The sequence below is a fragment of the Plasmodium coatneyi genome, chromosome 10, assembly GCF_001680005.1.
Source record: "Plasmodium coatneyi strain Hackeri chromosome 10, complete sequence".
In the NCBI taxonomy this organism is placed as follows: Eukaryota; Apicomplexa; class Aconoidasida; order Haemosporida; family Plasmodiidae; genus Plasmodium; species Plasmodium coatneyi.
The window spans coordinates 984,398-1,011,330 of record NC_033565.1 but is presented as its reverse complement, the minus strand read 5'-3'; the positions used below and the strand labels follow the sequence as shown (position 1 = coordinate 1,011,330).

Sequence of the window (26,933 nt, the reverse complement as noted above, 5' to 3'; positions counted from 1 at the left end):
CCTCAGCACAGCACACACGCACGCGGGAATGCCCAACGTGCAGCGTAGCTTTGCTAAATCATGGAACTAATTCAACGCGTCATATCATTCTTCCTATTCCTGCCTTGTAATGACACAAAAAAAAAAAAAAAGGCTCCTCTAAAAAAAGGCGATAAAACGCTATTGCGATATATGCCGCCCTGAAGGTCGGCTTAAATGGCCATCTGACTGACGAAGCGCGAAACGGTGTTCCTCTCTGCCGTGTGATTGTTCTGCAGGAAGCAGAGCAGGTACAGGAAAAACTTGGCCCTAGTAATGCCTACATAAAAGATTTTCCTCTCCTCAATTATGTCCCTATTATTTTCCGCCGTCTGGGGAATTTCCCCTTCCATAGCGTTTACAATGAAGACCACCTTCCACTCCAACCCCTTCGACTTGTGTATCGTCGTCAGGGTTACCTTCTCTACCAACATCCTGTCGTGTATGTCATTTTTAAAATCGTTTAGAAAGGAAATCAGACAGTCTGAACATTTCTCATTTATCTCATTCGGCTTGTATTCCATTGTCATTTCTAAGAGGACAAATATGTTCTGCATTTCCTGTTCGGCAAGGTCTTCCTCGCTCAGTCCGAAGTACGTGCGGAGGTCCTGCTTGATCTTTAGTTCGTTCACGAGGTCGGCGTGGCCCGCATCCCTCTCACCCGTGCACTCGTCGAAGGAGCGCTTCCTCCGTTCATACTGCTGATCCGGTTGGTCCGGTTGGTTCGGTTGTTCCATCTGGCCGCCCCGTCTTCGTCTTATCCTTCTGAGAGTCCTGTTCACGAAACCCGTTTTGTTCAGCATTTCCATCACCAGGCTATACACAGAGTTAGCCTTTGATGCGAATTTTAAAAAATAATTTACGCAAAAAAAAAAGTCTAAAATTTTTTTTATTTCCTCTTCTGTGAATATGTCTAACTGGTGGATCTCGTTTCCGTCCAATTGATTCCTCTTCCAGAGGATGTACCAGTGGCTGATCCTCTCGATACGGTTAAAAAGGGAGGGGCTGCTTTCCTCATATGGGTCTGTCCCCCCCGTGTCGGTTGACGATACTTCTGCATCTTCCGCTCTACGGCCAACGTTGCTGCTTTCCAGCTTTTCCAATATGCCCCTAACCGCCTTGTCATTTTTTATAATTTTAAAGGCCTTCTTCAATATGATGTCGTCGTCCACGTTGAGGAGGAATCTGAGAACGGTTATCAGTTCTACGATTTCCTTCGACCCGAAGAAGGACTTCTTCTTGTTCAGCTCTTTGATTGGTATTTTGAACGTGTCTGGGGTTACGTCCGTCCAAGGGTGGTCTCCCCCGGGTGAAACACATCCTGCCGCATGCATCTCAACCTTGCTCATTTCGTGAAAGAATTTGACGGCCCTCCTCCTCACATCCACGCTGTGCATGCACTTGAGGGTCTCCTTCAGCGTCCTGTTCGTCCTGGACAGAATGACAAAATCGCCAAACTTGTAGCTGTACTTTTTTTTTAAAAAAATTATTTGGCATAGGATAAAGGACACCTGGTCATTGTTCGTTCTGAACGCATGAAAGTTCACCTTCTCTCCCTGCACATTATTCGTCTGTAGCTGCTTTTCTATTCTACAACTGGCATTATGCAGGATGAGGTTGCAGGAAACTCGTACGATTTCTTTGGTGCTTCTAAAATTTGTACCCAGTTTGAACAGCAGGCAGTTGTGTTCTTTTATGATTCTGTCGAACACGTTAATGTGGGCACCCCTGAAGGAGTAAATGGATTGGTCGTCGTCCCCGATGACGGTGAGGCCCCTATCTGGTTCGTAAGAACCACTGGAATGCTTTTCCCCGTTGGGATGGTTTTCCCTGTGTGATGACCCGATCCCCGTCGAGTATCCGTCACAATTTGCATTCGCAAAAAACTGCAGAATGTTAAACTGCGTTGTGTTGATATCCTGGAACTCGTCACAAAACATGTAGTTCCATTCGGCCAGTATCCTATCCCGAATATGCAGATCCCCCTTCATCAGTCTGTACGTCTCGATAAGCAAATCATCGAAGTCGTAGTAGATATGTTTGGCACTTTGCAGGATCCTTTTGTACTCCTCGTAGAATTTTTCCTCCACAGGGTTCATCTCCACCTTCAGGCTGTACAGTTCCACGTATTTGAAAAGTTTTATTTTTTTTTTCAAAAATAATATGTGTTTTTTTTTCAGTATACTTGGTATGTCTGCATGCTCGAAGCGGTCCTTCTGCCCGTTCGCGTGGTTGACGTGGTACAGGTAGTTGTAAAAGTGGTCCCCATCCTCATCGTCACGATCGTCCTCCTCACCGTTGTCATCGTCACCTTCTTCGTTTTCCGCCTCGTCCTCGATCTCCTGCGCGTCCCTCTTACTGAACCCTTCCTTCAAGGTGTTTAGAAAGTTCAACAAATCGAATGACCCTTTCTGGTCATCCCCTGTGTCTTTGCCTGACCCAAAACAATTCCCTCCAACACCCTGTGTGGATTTCCCCTTCAGGAAAGACGCGTAAAAATTACTAAAGGCTAATTTAATAACATTTGAACTGATAAAATCGGTTAATATTTTAAAGGGCCCCTTATACTTGAACAGGAGATACCTACAGAAGGAGTGAATCGTTCCTATAAACATGACTGTGTGTAGAACCTTCAGCTTAGTCCTACTGTGGATGTTGCTACTCGTGTCACACTTCTTCCTAGACGTTTCGTCGGTGAAGAGTTTGCACCTTACATCTGCGTCTAAAAATAGGTCTATCAAGCAGTTCACCTTTTTTGTAATTTTTTCCTTCAAATCGTTGGCTGCATAATTCGTGAACGTTATACACACAACAGATTTCTTCTTTTCGATGATGCTCCTGATAATGCGTGCCGTCAGCGTAGACGTTTTGCCTGACCCTGGACAGGCAATAATGCATAAATTCCTATTCAGGGGAACCTGCACTATTTTTATTTGTTCTGTAGATAAGTTGCTGTAGAGGATGCTATTAAACATGCTTTCGCTGCTCCATGACTTATCCTTGATTAGACTGAGGCGTGCATTTGGCGCATTCGGCGAATTCGTTGCATCCAGCCGATCGTCACTCGTGTCACCATCACTTCCCTTGCGGCGTTTCATTTCAACAATCTTTTGGAACTCTCCCCTATGCATTTTTCCCCCCCTAGCACGTCTACTTGGGCGTTCACCAATGTGTCCCCCGTGGCAGTTGCTTCACCTGCGCCGTCGCACAGTTCTGCTTTCCACGGGGTATTCACACCTGGGAAGGTTCTCACAGGAGAAGGCCTCCTCTTAAAAAATCCACACACCGTAATCATATCACGCCATCTGGCTATCTGCTCACGCTGGTTCAGTCAAGCTGAGCAAAAAATGGGGCAGAAAAAAAAAAAAAAACTCCAGTGCGGCAATTAAGCTTGTAAATTTATGCCAATTAAAAAAAAAAAAAAAAAAAGCCTTTAACCCCATTTGGGGAAAATAAACACCTCTTCATAGGTAACACACACTGACATTGCAGATTCGTTTCGCCCCCCGCTCATTCGTCACTCTTCCCCAATGGAGTATGCACCATGTGCAAATGTCTCATTTTACGCGAAGTGCATGGGTGTCCCATTCGACATGTTCTTACACTTGGCAGGGTTGCCAACTTGCAGCGAACAACGCACGCACAACAGCGGCCAAAAAAAAAAAAAAAAAAAAAAAAAAAACGACGTAAAAGAGTAACGGGTCCTCCTCGGCGTGTAAACTGTGCATCCTCCGCAAATTTACGTAGGACCATTCGAAGGCAGAACGTTACGGTATTTCCCTTTTCCAGGCGTGAGAGAGTATTCCTACCGGAACGCCATCCAAATTGACACCTTTTTTTTGCCACAAGAAAAAATAACATGATGGGAAGGTATGTCCTCCTCCACTTGCACACAAAAGGAGTAACCAAAAAGGGGGAGCCTCCAAATTTTTGGTTGAACAAGTTAGTTTTATTACACCGATGATCCATGTGTGATCGATCACCCCCTTTACATAGCAGATGATAACGTCCTATCGGAGTGGAACATTCACGTCGTTTTTTTGTTCCTTTCCGTGCCTCAGTTTTTTTAAAAAGTGGTGAAGCTTCCCTCCCTGTCTGATGAGGTCACCCCAAAGGTTACCCACCTTTTGGCAGCCTTAATTTTTGCCTCTTAATTTTTCCAAACGGGGAGATACGAACATCCCCGGTGGCCACAACATGGGAATTGTTTCGAATTTGTTCCGCTGAGAGATGGTGTAAGAAGGGATCCCCTTAGGATCTTGCACCCCAAGTGGTGCTTATGCCATAAAGACACGCGCGTGGGGTAGTGCCCCGCAGCCACGCTGTGAAAAGAGGTGAGCAGTAATTCTCCCCGATAAGTATGCACTTATATGAGTATCCATCCAGTGGCTGATCATGCAGGCCGCGGCACAAGATCCACCAGCTGACACTATTCCAGACGCTAAAATGGTAATACGAGGTCGGATGAAAAATTGAGTGGTATCAAGGTACACGTGAATGTCATATGACACGACCTAATATTTCCCTTTCCTTTTTGCGTCTCCTTTTCGTCAAATATAAAAGCGCCCTCTGTGCATGCACGTTACCCCATGGGCACAAAAGGAGAGCAAAATGCATGCTTTTCTTTGTTCCTCCAATGCTTGCTAAGCGTCCCCTCCCCGAAGCTTAGTGCTAGTTATAATTTTCCCTTTTGTAAAATTCCTACCGGTAATTTTGCCCATACGGAAAACTTAACTCGCAATGCTTTAGCTAGCTATTTTTGCAAAAAAAAAAAAAAAAAAAAAAAAGCCTTAACGGCAAGGTTATTTTTGCGCCAAAATGGGAACATAGCGATATATAATATACTGTTTGCATTGTATTGTACTTTTTTTTTTTTTTTTTTTTTTTTTTTTTCTCTTTCTGTTCATACAGCTTTGTCATTTCGGTCGTCTCGTTTATTTTTTGTTATTCTGGCGTCCGTCCTTGGCATGCATACCTTACAAACATATCGTTTGTACAGCTACAGATGGAGTTACTAATGGTTACTTTCTTTTTGCAACTGTTTGGCAACTCTTTTCTAGTACATTATTTGCCTTGCCGTATGGCATATTTTCCTCCCCTCCTTGATGCGTATAAGCAGGAGGGAAGCCCTCATGCGGCAACGTTACAACCAATGTTACCTTCTCAGCATGGTAGCATAGCAATATTGCAACCGTTTTTATGGTACCCCTTTTGAGCAGGGAACATGATTAGAACTGTTCCCAACAGGATGATTTTATCCATCACAGGGGGGTTACGCTAATGGGATGGAGGGGATCCACAGAATGGCAGCCTTGATCAGTTAGCGACTTTTTTTTTTTCCGTCCAAGGAGGAGCCGTATATTATCTCATTGTGGCATAAAGAACGATACGCTTGGAAGTAGCTATATACCCCCGTTGCACATCCACAGGGTACAATTTTGTACATATGCTGGACTGTAAGCTATTTTTTTTCTCCTCCATGTGGCACGATAAAAGCCGTTTGGAGGACACGTGATGTATGCCGCCGCTTTAAGTTTTACGCCAACAGTTGTGGTTTTCATAACCGTTGCGTAGGTTATTTTTTTGTTTTACAATTTTGCTATTATTATTTTATTTTTTTTTTGCGTACTTGCCTGTTCATCCGTTAAGCACGCACGCGCGGAGGTAGAACAAACCACCTTGTGAGACCTTTAGAACGAAAACGTTTGGGAAGGAATAACAGATCACAACTGGTTTTGCTGCTGTGCAGGAAGAAGTGACGACCGGTGGTGCTCACTGTCGAATACGTGACAGTAGCGAATTGATTTCGCTTCTCCAAAAAGAGTGCCAACGTGTTGGTGAAAAGATATACCCCGTATATGTATCTGCTTATCTACACATCTGCCCACCTGCAAAAACCATGTACCACAGTGGCAACAGCGTCATGCCTGGAAGTGCCCCTCTGTGCAACGTAAACGGCGCGCCAATCTACATGACCGGCGTAAAGATACGGACCTTCTCCCCCGTCTGGAATGGCAACTACACAAACATGAATATAAGTGCGAACAAAATAAGGAAAAATGTCAACGGGTACTTAAGTCCGGTTGTTCATTTTTTGGGTCAAAGGAGATTTCAAAGTGGAGCTAAACGAATTGGCAAGAAGGAGTATGTAAGAAGTACGGGGCAACCGAACAGGTTGAAGCTGCTCAAGCAGTACAGGTGCGTTGCGAAGGGGTTCCCCTGCTCCGAGCATAGCGGCGGTATAAACAACTGTCCAGTCAGCTCTCCAATCAGCTGTCCAGGTGGAGGTCGAGGAGGTAGTCGAAGTGATGATCGAGGTGGCCGTCTGAACAGCTGCCCACCTGCCGATTTAAGTTCCAACCCGAGTTGCGACCCCGAGGAACCAGAATGGCAAATAGTTTCGTACAATCACCCTCCCCAAGACACCAACCCGCCGGTAAGTAGCCGTTTGTCAGACAAAACCAAGCACAACTACAAGGCGGCAGGATACTTTATAGTGATGACCGAAGTGGAGCAGAACCCTGCAAATAACGCCAACCAGGAAACAAACCGACGAAACATCAATGTGAAAATATTGCTGGGTTATGACCCTCTGAAGAAGCAGCAGAACAAGGAGCCCTTACAAACGGATGCGGGATCACGAATGAAGGGTGAACTAAGCGTTCCTGGAGGGAAGAGAGATCGAGGGGAATACAACCCCGTGGTGACTGCCTACAGGGAATTCAGCGAAGAGACCCTTTATCTGTATAACATGTTCGTGTCGTACTTTAGCCACTTGCATTACGTCATGAAGGGGATCACCCCGGGGGGGGAACCGACCCAAGGGGGGGTGAAATCCCAAACGGAGGGACACGCCCCAATGGAGGGTGACCCGTATGAACTGTTCCTACAGAGGAACTTCCTAAATGACATAACCCAAATGAGCATCCAACAAAAGATGAATGCAATAAACGTGCACATCAACAATTTTATGCTGTACTTTAAGGAGGCGTGTCTAAATATAAAAGAGAACCACGAGACCATGTACCGGTGTTCCTACCCCCCGTCCTACCATCAGAGGAGGAGTGCCATGTTGGAGCAGATCCACAAGGAGATCAGTTTATTTTCCTCGATAGAGGATGACGAGGTTAGCAATTTTAAGCTCTACTACCCGCAAGGGAAATACTGCCTCTTTTTTTACAACGTAATTCAACACCACTGTAAGAATATGCTAGACTATTTGAGAAATTACTTCTGGCATAATTACATGACCTTTTTTAATATCCTGTTGAGTGAAAATATGCACTTCTTAATTAGATGCAGAGCGAACAGTAAAACGGATTATGAAACGTACTTATTTGATTCCACAGAAATAAGGAAAAGAATTGATCCCGATTTTTACTACAACTTAATGCACGTAAGGAACTTGATCCCATCCAAATATGAGAAAAATAAAAAGGATACTTTTTATGGAGAAGGAACTAGCCAAAAGGGGGAAGCAGATAACCAGATAGATACTGGCTATATGAACGACATGACTTGGCTGGACCTTTCCGACATGCTTCTGTACTTTCTAAGACACTGCAACCACGTACCGATTGTGCGTCATGTGTGGAACCTTTTTGATGAGATCATGCGAAAGGGGGGTAACCCTGTTTGTCTTCCCCCGGATGAACACCACAGAGAGGACAACCAAAAAGATGCACCCCCGTCGAAGTTCATTCTAGTCGATAAAGGTTCCCTAAAACTACACAGATGCGTTGCCGCGAATGTGTGGCACCTCTACAAAGACATACACACCAGACTACGCATGCTAATCCAGCAGGAGAAGTACGAAGCCTTTTGGGCTCTGTTCTTTTCTCCTTTTAATACGAAATTAACTGAGCATAATGTGGGTACCCTGAGCAAGACCTGCAACGCCCCCTATAGGAAGTTTCTCAGGTGCTTGGTCACCAGCCGCGACTTTTGGGTCTTCCTCTTTCTGAACCTGGTGGGGACCATTCCGACAAGGTAGCAACAGCGTAGCAGCGCAACAGCATAACAGCATAATGGCGTTTTAATAACTCTATGTGGGATCAAAGGGCGGAACCCCCCTGGGAGAGCTCACTACCCCGTCCACATGATCACGACGCGATGTCGCCTAATCATTGCCTCACCACACCCCTGTTAGTTCACTCAGCTTTTTGATATTTTTTTTTTTTTTTTTTTTTTTTTTTCGTGATAATTCCATTTGACTCCACACCAATGATGATGATTTCCCCCCCATTTGTGTAACAACTAAACTTACTGATTGTAACTTTTTTTTTTTTTTTTTTTAAAATTTTTGTGTAAACGGGGGATGGTATTACCACCTATACGGGTGGTCCCTGCCCCCTTTTCGTGTAGACCCGTTGGTCAAATAATGTTAAAGGTGAAAAAAAACCTCTTGCGGGGTCTCCAATTTTGTTCCGCGTGGTGTTTATTTAGGTCGAGGGGGTACACAGATCAGGCAGAACTGCTCAGTGGGGAACTCAGTGCACTTTTTCTTCGTCGTACTTGGCACCTAAAACACTCTCCCCTTCTACTTGCGATGCTTTTTTTTTCTCCATCCCATTTTGGTGGCCAAACAACCATAATGGAGGAAGTGACGACAGGGTTAGAGCTCCCTCTTTGACCCTTCCCCTCAGGTGTGCATCGTGGAAGCGGTAAAGCGGTAGAACGGTAACGTGGTAACGCGGCAGAGTAAGCGATGGCGGAGGGTGACCCGATGAAGCGCCAAAATGAAACTTGCAAGGGGGGTACTCCTCCTATGGCGCATATATATGATGACGTACCTGCAGGAGTCCATCCTCTGCTACAGGCAGAAGGGAAACTGTAGCATAAATTTAAGTCGAGGGACCCCTAGGAGAGAACAACTTGCCTATGTTAGAAGTTCAGTGGGGCGGAGTCCAAGGCAGTGCTTTAGTAACAGCTGCCTCTCCCCAAGTAGGATACACAAAAGAACGACAAGTCAATTGAGTAGCCTTTTCGGAGGTGACGTCTCACCACCAGTAGGCTTCCTTCACGTGAGTGATAAGACCAGAAGAGGACTCCCTCATGGGAAGAGAAAAAAATATATACATCCCTTTTCCTGTAGGGAGAATCGCAGCTCTGCCGTTTATATTGCCAAGCTGAATGGGGAGGGACAGGAGGAACACCCTAGGGAGAGTGATCACAGTGGACATGCCCCCCTACTGCACCTCACCCAAGTGGGCGACTTTTCCTTTTTCTACGGAACTGGAAGTAGGCAAAATTGCTATTCGACGTATGAACAGATTGTGCACTACATTGAGCAGCACGGAGGGGAATTCTCCTCGTGTAGCAGCCCCCCCAGTGAAGCTACTCATTCAGAGGGAAGTACCAAGAAGACCATTATCGACCAGAATTACACTCTCATCAGAGGAAGAGTGGAACAGAAAGTGAAGCAATCGAAAAGGATTTTCCTTCGCCTCAGACAAGAAGGGGGAGTTTATCTCACCTGTGTGTATGAAAAAAAAGGAAGAAGCACCGAATGGGAGGATCCTCTGCACAGCTATATAAAAAAGATACGGAACGAAAGTGTGGTAGACATTGTTGGACATGTGAAGGTACATGGGGATTTAAGCACAAGTGGGGTTCCCTTTTTGGAGAGCATACTGAATGAAAAGTGCATAGAGATCGTCGTGAGGAGCATCCAATGTATTTCGGAAGCGTTTGATGATGTGCCTGTTATGGTGAACGAGGGCAGGGCGTTCTGGGCGGCGCAAAAATGTGGCGTCATCGTCAGTGATGGTAATAAACATGATGGTAATAAACATGATGGTAATGAACATGATGGTAATAAACATGATGGTGCTAATAAACATGATGGTAATAAACATGATGATGATGGTAGTACCGATGGTGTTGCTCGCCGACCCACTAAACTAAACACCAGCGAAGTCATCCTGAAGCTGCAACACCCCAGCCTCCACCACAGACACCCCATGAACCACCTCGTGTTTCAAATGAAGAACCGAATTGCACAACAGTTAAGGGAGATGCTTCGGCGGGATGGATACACAGAGGTGTTCACGTCGAAGTTGGTTGACCTCGGTGGAGAACACACTGCAGGTGATGCAGGTGATGCAGGTGTTGCAGTGGGCACCACTTCCGCTTCGGTGGATGGCCGCCCCGGTTGCCAATTGAACGGGTCGGAAGGAGGTTCCAGGTGCTACAAAATCGAGGGGGAAAAAGTGATACTAGCACAGAGTCCCCAATTCTACAAACAAATGTTAATAAACGCCGACTTTGAGCGAATCTACGAGATGAACTACTCCTACAGGAATGAAAAGTTTAACACGTCAAGGCATCTGAATGAGTTCCTTTCGCTAGACATAGAGAGAGTCCTCTACCAGAATTACTACGAAATAATTATCCCCATGTATAATCTGTTAAAGCGGCTAAATGGGTATATGCTTAACACCTTTGGGGAGGAGTTAAGTTTAATTAGCTCCTTTTTTGGAGGTTACCATTTAGAACCTAGCAAATTTCCCGACGTTCCTTTTGTGCTCTCCTTTTGCGAGGCAAAAGACATACTACACAAATATTACTCAAGAGACCTGAATGCTACTACTGGTTGCTCTCCCCTTGACATGCAGGAAGGAGGGAGGAAGAAGTCACACGTAGGAGGTAACTTTGCCAAGGAGGGTGTAAGAATTCTCACCAATGAGGAAAAGGAAGAATTAAAGAAAAGACTATCATTTGAAGCACCCCCTGGTGACATGCTACACAACGTGTACTTTAATCAGAAGGTGGAAAACACGTACCGTATATACCAGGGAGGTGTCCCCATCGACGGGAAGTCATCATCAGGACAAGCGAACCAACAGGAGGAGAATGTTTACGCCTTCCTAAACAGGTTCGACCGGGATGAGCTCTACAAGAGGGTACTCCTCTTTCTTAACCGCCTGTATGAGGGAGGTACCACGGCAAATGCGCCAGTTGGCACAGATGGACAGGTCGAATGTAAATACTCCATGCTGAATCTGCTACGCAAGAACCCACATGAAGAAGGAGACGAAGTGTATGTAACCGAATCGGCACATAGCGCAGCGTTAAAGGAAAAGTACCTGCACTCTCCCGACTTCACCAACGAAGAACTACAGTTCCTACACCAGTTTCTGAAAAAAAACTTTGACGTCGACCTGTTCATAATAGATCAGTACCCATGGCACCTCAGACCATACTACACAGCACACAACCTCTACGACATGAGGTTTACGAACAGCTTCGACTTTTTCTACAAGGGAGTCGAAATCATTTCCGGCAGTCAGCGAATCAACCACTTACCTATTCTCCTATTCAAAGTAGTGAACACCTGTGGGTCCGTAGAGAATCCACAAGGAAAATTCTCCTGTGCATTACCCGTCACGGAAAAGACCAACTTTTCCCTCTCGGATTACCTCAAGAAGTGTGAAGATTTAATAGACAGCAACTCCACTTTAAGTAAATACATAAATTCGTTTCGTTTTGGTTCGAAGCCCCATGGGGGCTTGGCGCTCGGCTTCGAACGGTACCTGCTTGCTGCGCTCAACCTGGGGAATGTGAAGCGCGCCGTTTTTTGTGAATAACCGGGGGGATCACTATGAACAGGTGCAATTGTAGCGCCCAACCCCACGTACTTATTTTCATACCCCTAAAGGAACGCCTTTTTATTTTTCTCCTTTTTACCCATCCGAACAGTTTAACGGATTCCATTCGTTTAGCCTCCACTGGTTCAATTGGCCTTGCTCGTTCAGGCAAACCAGGGTGGTACCTACTTGAGGGTGTTGAGTCACAAACGTGGAAAAGCCTTCCACCTTCCATGTTCTCACCTCTATCCAGCCAAATGAAAGCATCCCCTATTAATATAGCCTTTTTGGAGGCAGATGCCTCGTACGAGGGGACCCAAAGCGGTGAATTAACCCAATGAAGGTAAAGCTCCAATTATCGGCTACTTCAAAACAAGGGGATGAACCTACGAATGGTTGTAGTATGGGAAAAGTGCCCACTATAAATGCATATGCAAAAAAAAAAAAAAAAAGAAAAAAAAAATGGGGCGAAATGGTCAAATGCGAAAGATGCGCAACTTTTACCAAGTGGCAGTTAAAAAGGATAAGTTTTTTTTCTTTTACCTTTATTACGCTTTTACAATTCATAGAAAGGGTAAAAATGAATTCATATTTTTTTTTCTCTTTCCCTGTTGAGAAAAAATGTTTGTTTGCCGTGACCAGGGATCGAACCAGGGACCTTCAGATCTTCAGTCTGACGCTCTCCCAACTGAGCTATCACGGCTGATACTTAGCCTTCTTCTCGCTCACGCCTAGTAAGAGGTGCTTCTCCCGATCACGGCGTACCGCTTAGTAGAAACCCCAATTGCAGCGCGCAAAACGCCCCTCTGCCGATTCGGAGTGAATCCCCAAATGGGGCATAAAACTCCCCCACGGTATGCCACTTTTGCGAAATTGAATTGATGTTCCTTCAGCACGTTTGTTCCCGCCGACGATACACTACCAGGCAATACTCAAAAAAAAAAAAAAAACTTTTACTTCCTTAGCGTAGCCAGTAGCACACGCTTAACATTCTCATCAGTGCCATAGGAAAGTTGAAAAGAAAAAATAACGACGATGTTGTTCCGGCGGAGTTGCGCCAACAAGCGGTATATAGCTACATACCAAAAGTCGCGTAATTTCCCCACCTCAGGGGTAGCGCTAAAAACTTACGACGGTTGCGTCACTTCGCAGCTTCACAACAATGCTAACTGATGGGCCATCCGCCTATACGTATATTATCTTTAAACGTCTACCTCCGCGAGGTAACCCTTCGGGGGCAGGTTACGTATGTAGGTATGTCGGTAGGTTGGTAGGAAGTCAAAAAAAAAAAAAAAAAAAAAAAAATATTCCCCCTAACATTTTCACCTGAACATGTTCAGGTGAAAAGGGTAAACAAATTCATCTCTGTTGATGCTCTCCGTTTTGTTTCTTCATAAAATAATTCAGTTCCTTCGGGAAGGTCTTTCACACAGGTGTGTACATGGCACAAAAGGATATTCTTAACCCACCGATGGGTGGGGGATATCACTCTCCCTTGGTCAACCCTGTCCATATAATTTAAAAAAAAAACTTGCCACAACTGTGCTCGTCCATGGAAATTAAAAAAAAAAAAAAATACACTTTATATGTACATGTTAACAGGAGAAAAGTCCGTCGGGTGTCCACACAGCAACTTCTCTCCAGGACCGTTAAAGAGAGGCCTTCCAAAGGAATAAAATGAGAAATAATATTGGGTAGGCAATTACTCACTTTTCCTATGTTAGTATATAAACTTCCATGCCTTTTTCACAACGCAGAAGATGTCCTCCAGGATGTTTTTAACTATATATCCCCTGCGATGTTAAAGGGGGGATGTGCATGCAAGTTGGGAAATATGCCCACGCATATGCTTGCTGGTTAAACAAAAACTCCTGCCGTTTACACTACTCTGAAATGGACCTCCCCTTCTACTCACAAATATTCCACTGGGTGGTAGGGCATAGATTTGAATGCACAAAACTGAGTTATGGCGTACAGCCCGATGTACGAAACGGACGTAAATTGCGTACCTGCGGGAGGGGAAAAAAAAAAAAAAAAAACACAAAGGGTGCAGAGAAAAACGCACACAACACAGACTGTTCAGGGCAAAATAAAGGTCAAACAGTGGACAACAAAATGGGGGAGACACCCTGGGATGGGTGCTGCTTCCATGATGTAATGCTCATGATAGGCTCATTACTGAAAAGGCTGATATTCTCGTTGTCCTTCATGTGCGGGTTGTCTAGGCATACATAAAGGGAAAACAACGCTATGGGGTGGGGAGGAAGAAAAGGCACACAAATGTACTTACTCCTACTCACGTAAGGTAGCAGTGGAAATGCTAATCATAGAAAAAATAAAATAAGCTTTTGAAGGGTACCCGTTAAAAAGGTGAGGAACACCACAATAAGGAAAAGGTAGCACTGAGAAGGGGTGGTGGTGGAAGTCGAATCATGTGAGGGTGGTGAAAAACAGGCACCAACGTAACATTCACTCTATATATAGTACATCTCATACATAGTTCTACATTCCCGCGGGTAGGAACACACCAGGAAGATGTCCAGCACCGAGATCGTGACCGTCCCTGTCACCAGCGATACGTCAATTAAGTCCTTAAAGGAAAAAGGGTACATCTCGACTTTGGCATAAATGTAGGTTCCACTTTTTCTTCTCAGGATAGTTAGGGACAGCAGACAGAGGAGGAAAGATGCCACTGCGAGGATCTGCAGCAGGTCTGTCATGCGGAAAAGAGGAAGCGGCAGCATAGTGAATTGATGGACGCACCCAACATACATGTAGGAGGTTTATGCAAACCAACGTACGAATGCCCCACATGGGAACGACACGTCAAATGGGCCATTTTTGTGCACACCTCTGTTGACAAAAAAGGTCCGATCGAAGTACATGGTTAACACAGTTAGCGAGAGCAAAGCGAAGGAGACAAGGAAGGTGGCCCACAGGATCCCCTTGCAGACGCTTTGTAGCCGAATAAGGGGTGACCCCTTATCATATTGCAGCGAATTGACAATGGAGTCTTTGGCCTTCTTAAACAAATACATGATTCCAAACAGCGGTGTTGGAGTTCTTTGGAGGGGGAAAATAAAAACGATGATACGAACGCAGTGGGGCGAACGACCGAGTGGGTAAACTGCACTAGCGGGGTGACAATGGTGAACTGATTAAAAATTTAAGACAAGGGTGCATGGCACGTGAAATGGTTAGTGTTGTGTGAAAACAACTGCACGCTGGCAAACGGTTCACATAGGACGCCAGGGACTTCAAACACAAGTGCATGTAGACTCATAAGTAGACATATGCTACCTTGGGTACATGTACATACACACCTTCGAGGGGGACAACATAACAGGGCAAGAAGGCCCCCCAAAAAACACATACGAATAAGCATAAAAGCAGAGGCATACACACATGCGCCAGTGACGAAAAAATAAAAAAAAGGGGCCTAAGTTTTTAGGTACTCCTTTAATTTTTTAATTAAAACAAATGATGGTGCAGCTAGCGAAATGTTTTAATTCCGGCTGCTGCCATGTTTTTTTTTTTTTTTTTTTTTTTTTTCCCATTTTCACCTGAACGGTTCAGAAGATTTTTCTGCAAAATGGGGGAGGAAAAAAAACGCTGGCTAGCGAAGTGGATGACCAAAATGGATAGCCACATTGTGGAATGCTCCTCAATTGCCTGCATGTTTGTCCAACTTCAGGACCGTCCCGTCCTGTTTGCTTATGAGCGCCACGCTCGTCATGTTTACGAAAATCCCGTGGTCTACAACGCCCGTGGTCTGCAAAGAGTGAAACGGTGAACAGGTGAAATGGTCAAACGGTCAAGTGATTAAGTGGTTAAGTGGTTAATCAAATGGCCACACAAAACGGCGCGCTCACCATCTTTATCCTGTTGCATGTGTCCAGCAAATCCTCGATCGGATTGGCGAAGTAAAAGTCGACGATGAAGTTCTTGTTGTCCGTTATGTACACCTCCCCATTCTTCTCCCGCAACTTATACTTGCAATTTTGGAGGGAAGAAATTTGGAGCAAATTCTGAATAATCTTCTCATGTCCAAAGGAGAGGATTTCAATTGGCACTGGTCCCTTCGTGCCCAGGCCATTCGTGCAGAGTTTGGATTCGTCCACAATCTGCGCAGGGGGAGAAAACAAAAAATAAAAAAGGGATGCAAAATCGGATTGCCCATCGAGCGTAACTGGGATACACCACGTGGGCACTTTTCAAAGAAAGACGAGCCTCCCTGTACGCTTTCACATCGTCCACTGGTGTTCGCTCCTTACAATTATAAGGAAGGATGCACAGGAGGCAACCAACTTCTCCCTCACGAGGGCTCCACCTCGACCTTTGACCAAATTCAGGTCCATGTCAATTTCGTCTGCACCATCTATGGCTATGTCTATGTGGGAATTTTTTCTCAGCGTCGTCAGGGGGATGCCTAAATTCTTGGCCTGCGTGGGATCAGGTTGGAATATATGGTATAGGAAAGTTCAGACGTGGACACGAGCACTTAGTGTTCGTTTGGGAAGGAGGATAAGTAGGCCCTCACGTGTAGAAACTTTTTCCCTTGGTAAGGCATTGTTCCCTTGTGCTAACCTTTATCTCCGTGTCGATACTGGTGGGGATACACACCACATTCTTGATCTTCCCATTTCTCATTAAATTCTCGATCCTCTCCAGTACATAAAATACAGTGGTACCAGTCCCAAGCCCGATGGTCATATTAGACTGGACGTAATCGTCGACCGCTTTGTAGGCCTGGGGGTGGAGTGCAAGTAAAGGGAAGGTATAGGTTTTACACGGCCATAGCAGAGAAGAAACTCATAAATAAACACTCCGGTAGGTACGCTAATGCATCAGCTCGTTGGTTTCCACCCTTCTGCAGAATGTACTTTCCGCACAGATAATTTCGGACAAAAAGGAGGAGAAATTTAAACAGAAGGAGGTGGTCTCGGCTTCTTCCACCAAGGCACAACTTTAACGCCCTGCACAAACAAACACACGTTAGCTGAGTAGTGAAGACTTACCACGCGCCTTTTTAGGTTGTCCATTGGTCCGCTCATCGATGGTAACGGTTAAGAAGGGGAGGAAACGGATACCGAAACGGACGACAAAACGGAGGAGGGGAATAACTGCCCGGCGTGAGCTTCACAGTTGAGGCCAAACAACTCTAAGCAGTTTAGATTGCCCCTCTTGTGAAGCGCTCCTCCCAACTTATGATAGGCAGTTAATCCGGTTCGTTACAGAAATGGAAACATATATATTTGCAACCCCCCGGAGAGACATAAAAAATTGGTTAACAAAAAAAAAAAAAAAAAGAACAAACAAATAAACAAATGAACAAACTATTCAGAACAAAGAACAAACTAGGTACTCCGTTTCACACTCCCCATGATGGTTCACATAGGTAGGCATGTAACAATGTATGGCAGAATAGGAGGTCAGAAGAAAAAAAGAAAAAAGCAACACTAAGTAGTGGGTTATACATTTATACGTGTTCGGTAAAATTCTGCCTCTTCTACATAGAGGGGCCGGGGGTGAATCAACTATAATATGAACTCCGCGAGGGGCAACCAGCAGATACCCATTCGCATATCTTCATATCTACCCATCTATCTGTATAGCTGCAATTTTCCACGTCCCTGCCTGGGCATACACGGGGAAGGGATAATGTATACACTTGGATGGAGAAGGGGCGTGATGTAGTAACAGTGAGTAGAAAAAAAAAGGAAGCAGCGGGAGGAAAAAAAAAAAAAAAAGATGCAATACGACACGATAAGATCATAAACGAAACGAGGCATCCACAAGGAGCAGAAACAAATTCAAAGAAAGGAAACGGGAAAAAAAAAAAAAAAAAAAAAAAGCACCGGCACTCGTGCACCACATGACAACTGATTTTTTTTTTTTTTTTTTTAATTCGCGGCAGAACGGAAAGAAGAAGCCAAATAGCCGCAACACCAGGTGGGACAACTATTTCGTTGTAAACGTTGGGGGGACATCCAAACTGCGATGTCTTGCGTGGAGGAGTCGTTTCTTCTCACCACTCGTGGGACAATTCGAATACGCCAAGTTGGCAAGGTCACCTAATATGTGCACAGAATATATCTCCAAAAGGGGAAAAAAAAGAAATCCCAGACGAAGGGAAGAAAGCCAAACAAAGCAGCCACAACTAAGAGAGCAACCTTACAGGAAAGCGCAAAGTCTACTCAAGTTTAGAAAAATTTAAAGAGACACGCACAATGGGATAATGCTTGAGAAGAGGTGGAAACAACGGGGGAAAGTGCTCTCCTTCACACAGTCTGAATTGGGATGGGCGGGACAAAAACGGGGCAAACTTTTTATGATGTTGGAAGAATGAGTTACCCTCCCACCAACGTAGGGACATACAAGGAGGGGGGTAAAACCGACTACTACATTTTTAACCAGACAAGGGAGAGCAACCCTGCATGTAATTTTTTTTTTTTCTTTTTCTGTACCATGTCGGAGGGGCCATTTCGCGCACACAAAGACAGAGGGGAGGCAACCCTCCCCCCCAAACTAGCCCTCAACAGCGTGAAAGTTTGAAAAAATCATTTTATAGTCATACCAGGAGATGTACTTTTTTTCCATAGGACATGTACATATCGGGGGGGAGCCAAATGGGTATCCCCCTCACACCTTTTCTACGAACGATGAATGTGCATTTTTTAAAAAAAAAAAAAAAAAACGCGACGAACTGGTATGTATACGCGCGTTATTAATTTTGCGTCCCCTATAATTGTCTCCTCTTCCGCATTGTTATTTGTATGGTAAATGGAGACGACGCCACGTGGAGGAGCATCCTACTGTCGAAGTTAAAAAGATATTTCCCCCAGTGAGGAGGCACTACACAATTACCGTCTCAAAATAATTGCGCGTTAATTGGAGAGGTGTAGGAAGTACCATCCCCCCAAAAGTGAATCCCCCGAACATGCACGATGGAGGAAGTCAACCACCCCCCCTGGGAAGCTGCCTTCTGGAAAAACTTCTTCACTAAAAAGAGACACCCCCAAAATGGTCTACAAAGCGACTCCTCCGTGGAGATTAAACAGCCCGCTACTCTACAACTGAAAAATGTCCTCATTAACCATTGCACAATCAGTGGAGACCTCCCACTGGACGAGTTAAGTTGTGTCCACCTAGGGAAAGACGTGGTCATCCAGAAGGGGAAGGAAACATATATAGGAAACTTTAAAGGTAGAAATGTGGATGGGTTTGGAAAAATAACCACACAGCAACTTGTGTATGAAGGGCGCATACGAAATGGTGAGAAATGTGGTCAGGGAAAAGGAACTTTCTTTTTGGGTCCTTCCGTTGGTGATGCTCAATCCAGCGTAGTGATCTACAAGGGGGAGTGGAAACGAAACAAGCGTAACGGCTACGGAGTTATGTTAATAAGGAAGCATGTAAATCACCCCACTGTGAAGACATACGAAGGTTGGTGGAGACAAGACGGGAGGCACTTCTACGGTGTCCAACGGTATGTGAATGCCGTTTATTGTGGCTTCTGGGCGAGGAACAAAAAGTGCGGGTTTGGGAAAATGTGTTGGTTTGCAAAATGTAGGGAACGCACTAAACCATGTGACGACATCACCTCTAGGAGGTCTCCCCCCAAAAAAGGCAGCACACCCAAGAAGATCATACAAAACGTATACATGGGGGAATGGCAGAACGACGAAATGCACGGGTACGGAACGTACTTCTGGTTCGTTAAACGCACAAATAGGAAGAATACCCCCTATCAAAGTGAACGATACGATAAGTATGAAGGCTACTGGCAAAGGGGCGAAAGAAATGGGTTCGGCATTTTCCATCACACATGTGGAGATACCTATTGGGGTTACTGGAAAGACAACAAAAAACATGGACAAGGGTATCTCCTAAAAATAAATGGCACAGTTTACAAAAGCAACTACCTCCATGGGGAAGTCACAGCTCAGGTAGAGCTCAACCAGACCTACGTAATGAATCACTTGTATACGAATTCCATCTGCCAGGTCGTCAACTTAGGGACTCTCCTCCAGGAAGATCCCAACTTAACCAACAGGGATATAAAACATTTTTACAAAATTGTGTATGACCATTTTGACCTCCTAATGAAGGTATATGGTTTGTACTGGCGGAAGGAAAACCGCATAGCAGGGGGGAAGAAGAGGGACAAAAGAAGTATTATCAAGGAGACTGCCCGTCCCCCCATCGGGAGCTTCAAACTTAAGAACCTCTGGCTCATGTTCTACGATGCGAAGATTATCCACAGCAGCTTCCCCCTTAGCTCACTAAACAGGTTAGTAAAGGACGACACGTCCATAGGTGAACACGTAGATTTGGGTAGTCTCCTTTGTGATAATTACAGCTGGGTGGATGATAATACACCACTGAATGAAGAAGAAATGGTCAGGAGCTTCTTCCAGTCTGGCCACTTATTAACCGAGCACTTTTGTGGGACACATGACGCACCAAGTGGGGCAATCCATCCTGTGAACACCCCGCCATACGGAACTAACAACCCCATGGCGCACGTCCTTTTCAACAAAGACCTCTTCATGGTGAGAGGCTTTGCAAAGTTTTACAAAAAACAGTGGAAGAAGCAGCGGTGTTATCATATGAAGGAAGCAAAACTCCTGTTAAAAAAAATTAGCCTTTTCCTTTTTACAAATAAAAGTAGACACAACAACGGCTATCTGTTCTACGTCCTGTTTAGTGTGTTCCACTCTGCCTTCCCTGTCTGGTATGCGTTAGCGCGCATGAATGGGGCGTGCCCGGTTGGCCGCACAGGAGGGGCAAGACAGAATGGCAATATGGGAAGCCATCGAAGTGGTGACTCATGTGTGGATGCCAGTAGGAGTGTCCACTTGAAGAGACACCTTGCCCTGCTAAACCTAGGCAGATATAACATTCACGATGAAAGGAGGAAAATCTCCTTTAACTCCTTCGTGTATACATTCGTACGCGTGTCGTTGCACCTAAGAGATCTTCGAGGCGAGCACCACACGCGCGTCATGCTCAGCCTACTTAATGCGCTGAAAGGGTGTGTGCGCAATGTGGACGGGCAGAAACCACACCCCCACAGCGGTAACATCAAGGGGGGTTTAAAAAAGAGGAAGAGAAGAACGAAGCGGCCTCCCAACAAGTGTGAAAAAAAGGCAGAGGAGGAGAAGTGGGCCGTAAATGGGAGAAAGGCCAAAACTGAGAACCGTGAAAATGGTGTCTGTCCCAAAAAATACACGCATCCTGCGGGTCGCCAAGGATTAGCCCCCAGTCAAGCGGGCGAAACGCGGCAGGGGGGAGGAAATTTCCACGAAAAAAAAAAAGTGAAAAAAGTGAAGAACGCTACGAAAAGGGCGAATGCCTTGCCCAACTGCGCCATCTGCTGCCACCGTGGCGCACCGCCAATCAAACCAAATGAGAAAAATAAAAACGGTTCCCACCCGACCGGCAAAGAAGGCCTTACCGTGTTAGTGAACATACTGGACAACTTCGTCTACTACTTCATTTTATACTACCTTCTGTTCAACTCAACGGAAGAGCGTTTTTCACTCCTCAGTGCAAAATTAAATGTGTCCCTACGGCTGGGAGATGTGCTAAAATTTTTACTAAAGTTGAAGCTAACAAGGAAGGATGAGACAACTGGGGGGGACGCAAACAGTATCAATTTGGGCCCGCACCACCACTGCGATGACTACCGGCCAGTTGGCAGGGGGCGAACAAAAATTAAGGCGAAAAAGTGGAAACCCTTGCACATCCTGAATTGCGCAGATAAAAAGGGAGAAAAAGAAGGAACAACACTTCCTAAGCGGCAGACGAATAATAACCACTATAGCGAGGGGGGACATACAAAGTCAACCGCAAAGAGGAATAGCTACATTGCACACACAGCTAGCCATTTACAGTATATGCGCAAGAAAAAAAAAAAAAAAAAAAAAATCCCAATTTCACCTGAACCGTTCAGGCAAAAACGACAACAAGAAGAAGAAAGTCTTAAAAAAATTCTCGCGTATGTTCTGCTTATCCTTCGTCCAAGTGTTGGCAATCTTTGCAAAAACGTTCAACACACCAAACTTGCATTTAACAAATGAGTCTAATTTGCAATTGTGTCTCCCCCGGCCAAACGAAAGGGAAAAAATCGACAAACACCGCTTGCAAAATAATGCGCTACGCTACATTGTCCTATTAAATGAGGAGAAAAAAAAAATTCTGAACAAGTTTGCCACATGCGCAAAGCGGAAAAGTTACTCAGAGGAACTTCTCCCCAATCGGAGAAATGGCGAGACAAAGGAAGAAGCACCCTGCCTTGTGCACACCAAGGGGTATAAGAACAAACTGCTGAACGAACTGAGCGAACTGATGAAACAACTTGAAGTGGAAAATTTGGAACAAGTCGGAAACACTTCACCCCCTTCTGTGCAACATGAAAAGGAAAAAAAAAGAAACAAGAAGGGGGGAAGAAAAGATGAAAAGAAAGGTCCAAAGAGGATCCATTCGGATGTGGAGGAATGCCCCCAGGTGATGTCGCATGAGGGGGGACACGCACATGTGCGCATAAAACGAAAGAGCCAAGTTGAAGTGGCATTGCATCGATTGAGGAAGCGGTTCGCTCACTCCCGGAAGAACTACATGAATGTTCTCGATTACTATAACACGTGCGTAACTCCCTACGAATTGGGTTTGTTTTTTTTAAGATTCGTTCGAGTGGTAAAGCGGAAAAGGGAGATCAACAGTTCGTACAGCGACGTGCTGTTCTTTTTCGTTTTCCACGTTTTGCTCCGAAGGACCTTCCGACTGGCGCGGCAGGCGGGCGCTCACCCGTGAGGTGCTCATAAAAAAAATTAAATTAAATAGAGTAAAATGAAAAATAAAAACTTAAAAATACAGCATGCAAAGTGAGAAATAAAACTGCTGGTCAATCTCATTTTGAATGAGACGGCCTCGGTTGAGCAACTTCGCGCCGTCTTTTTTTTCACTGTTCCTTTGTATGTATAGCTGGGCCGTTGAACGGCATGACAACGCAAACGCGCCAATGTGGCGCAACTCAGGGAAAAAAAAGTAGTGACACAGGGGTGGCATGATAACGCAGTGAACGTCTGCTCACTCTGTGGGGGAGGAGGAAGTAATCGCAGCGCAGGGCTACATAATAAACAAGTGGGTATCAAACCGGAGTCCCTTACAAATGCATGCGCATGCACACATGCATATCTACAAAGGTGCATACAGCTAGCCAAAAAAAAAAAAAAAAAAAAAAAAACAAAAAAAAAATAGTGAGTCAAACTACGGGTTAACTTTTGGCTGGTCGTGTATCCCAAGATGGGATTGCTTCCTTTCACCGCTCGACGGATACGATGGAGATGGCGGTACTTCACCATCAGAAAACACCGTTCTGCACAATTTAATTAAATTATTTACGCCAAGAAGGATGTCCAAGTTCAGTCTCTCACGTTTCATTTCTTCACATATACTTGGAGACACCGTGTTGTCAAAGGAGTAGGTAAAATCAATCCACTTTACGTCACACGTCTGCGGGTTGCTTCTGTCATATATAATTAACAGGGAAGTCGAGCAGAATGAATAAACATGTTGTTCTTCTAGCCACACTTTCAGGCTTATCAATTTGGGGAGAACAATCGAAACGATGCTTTTGAAAAAATAGCTCAGTGCGTACACCACGTGCTCTTCCCTTAGGTGGAGTCCGACGTCTCTGCTGATTTGCAGCTTGTTGTCGACGCGGTCGTAGCAGTGGTCGATGCTGGGGGGGGTTCTCGCCCCGTCGTGCTGCAAATGGTTGTGCTGGTTGTGCTGGTGGTCCTGCTTGCCGTAGCAACCCGCACCACCATGGGCCAGCGATCCATACTTTGCCACAGAGTCCACGTAGAATTGCCGCACCCCTTGGTCCGTCAACACGTCCTGTTGCTCCACCCCGCATACTAGCGCGCATATACGAAATCCCAACCTCCTCTGTGTCGTTATGCGTGCAGTAATTTCTTGCTTCCACGATTTTAAGAGGCAATAAATTTCATGATTATCGTAGTTGAAAAATACAGGGGGTAAGTTCATGTCCCTGGCAGATAGATGTATAATGTGCTCGTCACTTGTATTTAGGTGTGCACTTCGTATGTCTTTTTTCATCCTCGACCACCTCTTCACGTATTTTTCCTTTTCGCTCCACGGGATCGAGTCGCTCTCTTCCTTCAGTCTTTCACTAAACTGCATGTCATTATCCTTCAGTGTGTTGTAACCTAGCTTTAGGTCAAGCACGTTCTGGTTTCGGGGGTTAATCGTGTGGCAAATTTTTTTCAATTTCAGCGCTAAGTGGACTGTGCGTTCGGGGGGGTCTCCACTTGGAGTCCCTTCGGCTGCCTTCACGAGGTCGCTCAACTTTCCGACCCTCCACTTTTCGGCTTCTTTAACAGGAATATCTTTTCTCATCACTATGTCGTCACGTTTACCGTTAAGGGGTGGCTCTTCTTCATGCGGCTTGTTTCTCCTTCCCTCCAGTACGCAGTCCGCATCGGAGCCTGCACTTTGGCTCCCACTTTTTATTTTGTGGGTCTCCCCCAAATAGGAGGACGCCTCTTTCCCCTCACATCTATACACAGGTACTATGTTGTAAAACTTTGGAATGAGCTTCTGTCTGACCAAAAAGGCCAAGACACGGTGTTCGCCCAGCGCACTGGTGTTTCTGTTTTTCGTGTAATGACCGTTTCTCCCTTGCAGGTGGTGACAAGATATGATATCGCTTCCTACGTATGCAGGAGAGTCTGCACTGAGAGGAAATCTTGTCTTTCCTTCCTCTACTGGACGTTTATGTTCATCCAGGTTCTGCACAGCGTAGTGGCTACTACTTCGTATTGTTCCATTTGTGTCCTCCTCCCCTCGACGTGGAGACTTCAACGTTGAGTTGGGTTTGTCCAGCTGGGGATTATCACAGGGGGGTCGTTCCACTTCGGGGCTTTCCTCTACGTAGTTTTCCCTAAAATGATCCCCGTTCGTATTTGCACTTGTGGTGGGGATACTTGTACTGGTCGCTGTACAGTTGGGAGGATGCTCCATCGCATCGTGCATTTGGCCCCCTTGAAGGGTTCCCTTGCACGGGCTGCTTCGGGGTGGCCTGTTCCGGGTTGCACTCATCACCTTCTCGTTCATAAGGTAGAAGTAGGCCATGGCGCTCTTCATGCTGGTGTGCAGCTCCCCGAGGCGATAACGTTTGCCACGATCATCACGTTCGCAACGCTTGTCGAGCCCCTCGGGGGCCCTCCTGAACTGCCCACGCAGTTGGTCATACGCCGTAAAGGCATTCATGTAGAATTTTGCCTCCCCGTTCTTAAAAAAGGGAACTAGTTTATAAATGTATTTGGATTTCTCCCCCGTCAACATGACGGAGGTGCCAGTCAACTTCTGGTTGGCCATGTTGTGCAACACTTGATCTGACTCCCTCTCACTGGCCTGTTCGTACGTACATTTTTTTTTTTTTTTTTTTTTTTTCCTTCTCCATCCATAATGTTCCAAGGTAGTACCGATCGTGCGAGCAGCTTGGTTGTTGCTGGGGGAAATGTTTTCCAGTGTGGTTCCAAAGTTTACCCCTTGGGCAACATCCTCCTCACCTTCCCCACAGCTGTCATCCTCTGCATCCGAGTTTTCAAAGTTGGTGTAATCCGTGTCATTCCAACTGCTACTACTGTGACCATCTCCTTCGTTAGCTCCCCCTTCCCTTATGTGATGGAAAATTTTCAAGGCTTTAAAATGGGGGCAATTCTCATCATGTCTAAGTAGACCGTTAAGACTACGTTTTGTGTCTCTCTCCCCGTTGGTGCGATTCCATTGGGGCTGTTCACATGTGCGGTTACTCCTTCTGTTGTTTTCCTCCTCACAGCACTTTGGTAACTCTCCTTGATGGGGTCTGCCGTAAAGGTTTGCACATCCTGGACAGTTCCCCCCTTCCAAGTTAGCAACGACCATTTGTCCATTTAGACGACTACTCATATTTCCATCCATTTTGTTATACTTTCCATTCGAGGGATGCTTAGTGAATGCACCTCCCTCCATGGGATACTTATCACGCGTGGAATGCTCTGCAATTACTTCTTCCTCGCCGTGACCCAAATAAGTTGCACTGGTTCCCTTCCTGACAGGGTACCCTTCTGCAATGTCACAGCTTTTATTTTCTTTGAAGCTCCTCTGACGGGGGCACTCCAAATGGAGGTCTCCGTCTAGCGATATCTCCCGGGTTTCCCCTCCCATTGGGACTAACTACCCACTCGATAGGGGGACATACACATCGTCGTATGCACGTGGGCATGCGGGTTGACCCGCCTTCTCCCTCCCTTGAACGATTCAAATGGGTACAAAAAAAAGAAGAAAGAAAGAAGAAAACTTTAAAGCGTTTCTCCTTTTGTCTACAATCACGTGGCCTATCCTCCAAAATTCTTCCTGCAAATCATCCTGAGATGACACCTTGGACAAGCGCAAATAAACTTCACACCGTAAGGCAGTTCTGTGCCGCCTTGCTCAAATGTTCACATAAAAAAAAAAAGTGGTAGACGGGGTGATCATCGTATGGTTACTTAAAAGGGATGCATCTCTATATGACCAACGCACTTTGAGTCGCAGTGTCTGTTCACATGTATGACCCCACCCGTGCAGGAGAGCTGACCGTTTGGCAATTCTCGGTTGGCCCAAAGCGTACGCATTAAGGAGGGGGATCCATTCACTTCTTCCTTTTCGTCGTGGTGTCAAACGGTCAGGCAGATGGTGTGTCGCTTTTAACGACTTAACAGATGCTAACTGCGGAAAGGGAATCCACAATGGGCAAAATAAGTATACTCATTAAAAAGCGGCAGAAGAGGTGGAGGAAGGGCTGCCGCCAAACTGATAATTGCCTTAAAATAAAAACGCAAACATTTCGATGAAATCGTAAATGGGAAAGAAGTCGACGCGCACGGTAGGAAAGATGATCGATCTCAGTTAGAACTTCACGGCGGATGGTAAATTCATTTGTGGGATGAAAAAAATAAAGTAAAACAGCACAACGTAAAATAAAATGAAGAAAAATAAAATGAAGCTAAAAAAAATAACACTTCACTTACGTTCTACATATGCCGGGGGCAGGAGAAGGCCACCGCGCAGACGCAAAAGTCCGTGGGCAGTATGCCTCAAGGATGGCCACCTCCTTTATAATGCCCGCAAAAGTCGGTCGCTAATTTTTTTTCCTAGAAATATAAACACGCGGTGCGCTACCCCCCAGCTGGAGTAATAAATAAAAATGGGGTTAATGGAGAACCGCCCGATGGGGGAAAAAAAATATAAAAAAAAAAACATCAAAATTAA

At 45.4% G+C, this 26,933-nt stretch overlaps 7 protein-coding genes and 1 non-coding gene across 8 annotated transcripts; 3 read left to right on the top strand and 5 right to left on the bottom strand.

Moving 5' to 3' along the window:
- Window positions 1-191: 191 nt before the first annotated feature.
- PCOAH_00030230 (Helicase) lies at window positions 192-3,116 on the bottom strand (the record flags this gene model as incomplete). Its single annotated transcript, XM_020059824.1, has 1 exon — window positions 192-3,116. The coding sequence occupies one exon, from the start codon at window positions 3,114-3,116 to the stop codon at window positions 192-194; it is 2,925 nt and encodes a 974-aa protein (XP_019915495.1).
- Window positions 3,117-5,917: 2,801 nt separating this feature from the next.
- On the top strand, window positions 5,918-8,011 carry PCOAH_00030220 (Uncharacterized protein; the record flags this gene model as incomplete). Its single annotated transcript, XM_020059823.1, has 1 exon — window positions 5,918-8,011. The coding sequence occupies one exon, from the start codon at window positions 5,918-5,920 to the stop codon at window positions 8,009-8,011; it is 2,094 nt and encodes a 697-aa protein (XP_019915248.1).
- Window positions 8,012-8,756: 745 nt separating this feature from the next.
- PCOAH_00030210 (Aspartyl-tRNA synthetase) lies at window positions 8,757-11,606 on the top strand (the record flags this gene model as incomplete). Its single annotated transcript, XM_020059822.1, has 1 exon — window positions 8,757-11,606. One exon carries the CDS (start codon window positions 8,757-8,759, stop codon window positions 11,604-11,606), a length of 2,850 nt encoding a protein of 949 aa, XP_019915347.1.
- A 630-nt stretch (window positions 11,607-12,236) lies between these two features.
- On the bottom strand, window positions 12,237-12,309 carry Phe_GAA (the record flags this gene model as incomplete). The annotated part of the gene is made up of 1 exon: window positions 12,237-12,309. It is a non-coding gene; the product is annotated as a tRNA-Phe (tRNA).
- A 619-nt stretch (window positions 12,310-12,928) lies between these two features.
- On the bottom strand, window positions 12,929-14,669 carry PCOAH_00030190 (Uncharacterized protein; the record flags this gene model as incomplete). The annotated part of the gene is made up of 6 exons (XM_020059821.1): window positions 12,929-13,399; window positions 13,522-13,615; window positions 13,786-13,854; window positions 13,966-14,008; window positions 14,135-14,319; window positions 14,458-14,669. 6 exons carry the CDS (start codon window positions 14,642-14,644, stop codon window positions 13,327-13,329), a joined length of 651 nt encoding a protein of 216 aa, XP_019915505.1.
- A 601-nt stretch (window positions 14,670-15,270) lies between these two features.
- Window positions 15,271-16,648, bottom strand: PCOAH_00030180 (Ribose 5-phosphate isomerase A; the record flags this gene model as incomplete). Its single annotated transcript, XM_020059820.1, has 5 exons — window positions 15,271-15,378; window positions 15,479-15,730; window positions 15,881-16,048; window positions 16,194-16,355; window positions 16,625-16,648. The coding sequence occupies 5 exons, from the start codon at window positions 16,646-16,648 to the stop codon at window positions 15,271-15,273; spliced, it is 714 nt and encodes a 237-aa protein (XP_019915410.1).
- A 1,905-nt stretch (window positions 16,649-18,553) lies between these two features.
- Window positions 18,554-22,424, top strand: PCOAH_00030170 (Uncharacterized protein; the record flags this gene model as incomplete). The annotated part of the gene is made up of 2 exons (XM_020059819.1): window positions 18,554-21,453; window positions 21,506-22,424. The coding sequence occupies 2 exons, from the start codon at window positions 18,554-18,556 to the stop codon at window positions 22,422-22,424; spliced, it is 3,819 nt and encodes a 1,272-aa protein (XP_019915250.1).
- Window positions 22,425-22,880: 456 nt separating this feature from the next.
- PCOAH_00030160 (Uncharacterized protein) lies at window positions 22,881-25,847 on the bottom strand (the record flags this gene model as incomplete). Its single annotated transcript, XM_020059818.1, has 1 exon — window positions 22,881-25,847. One exon carries the CDS (start codon window positions 25,845-25,847, stop codon window positions 22,881-22,883), a length of 2,967 nt encoding a protein of 988 aa, XP_019915497.1.
- Between the last annotated feature and the right edge of the window lie 1,086 nt (window positions 25,848-26,933).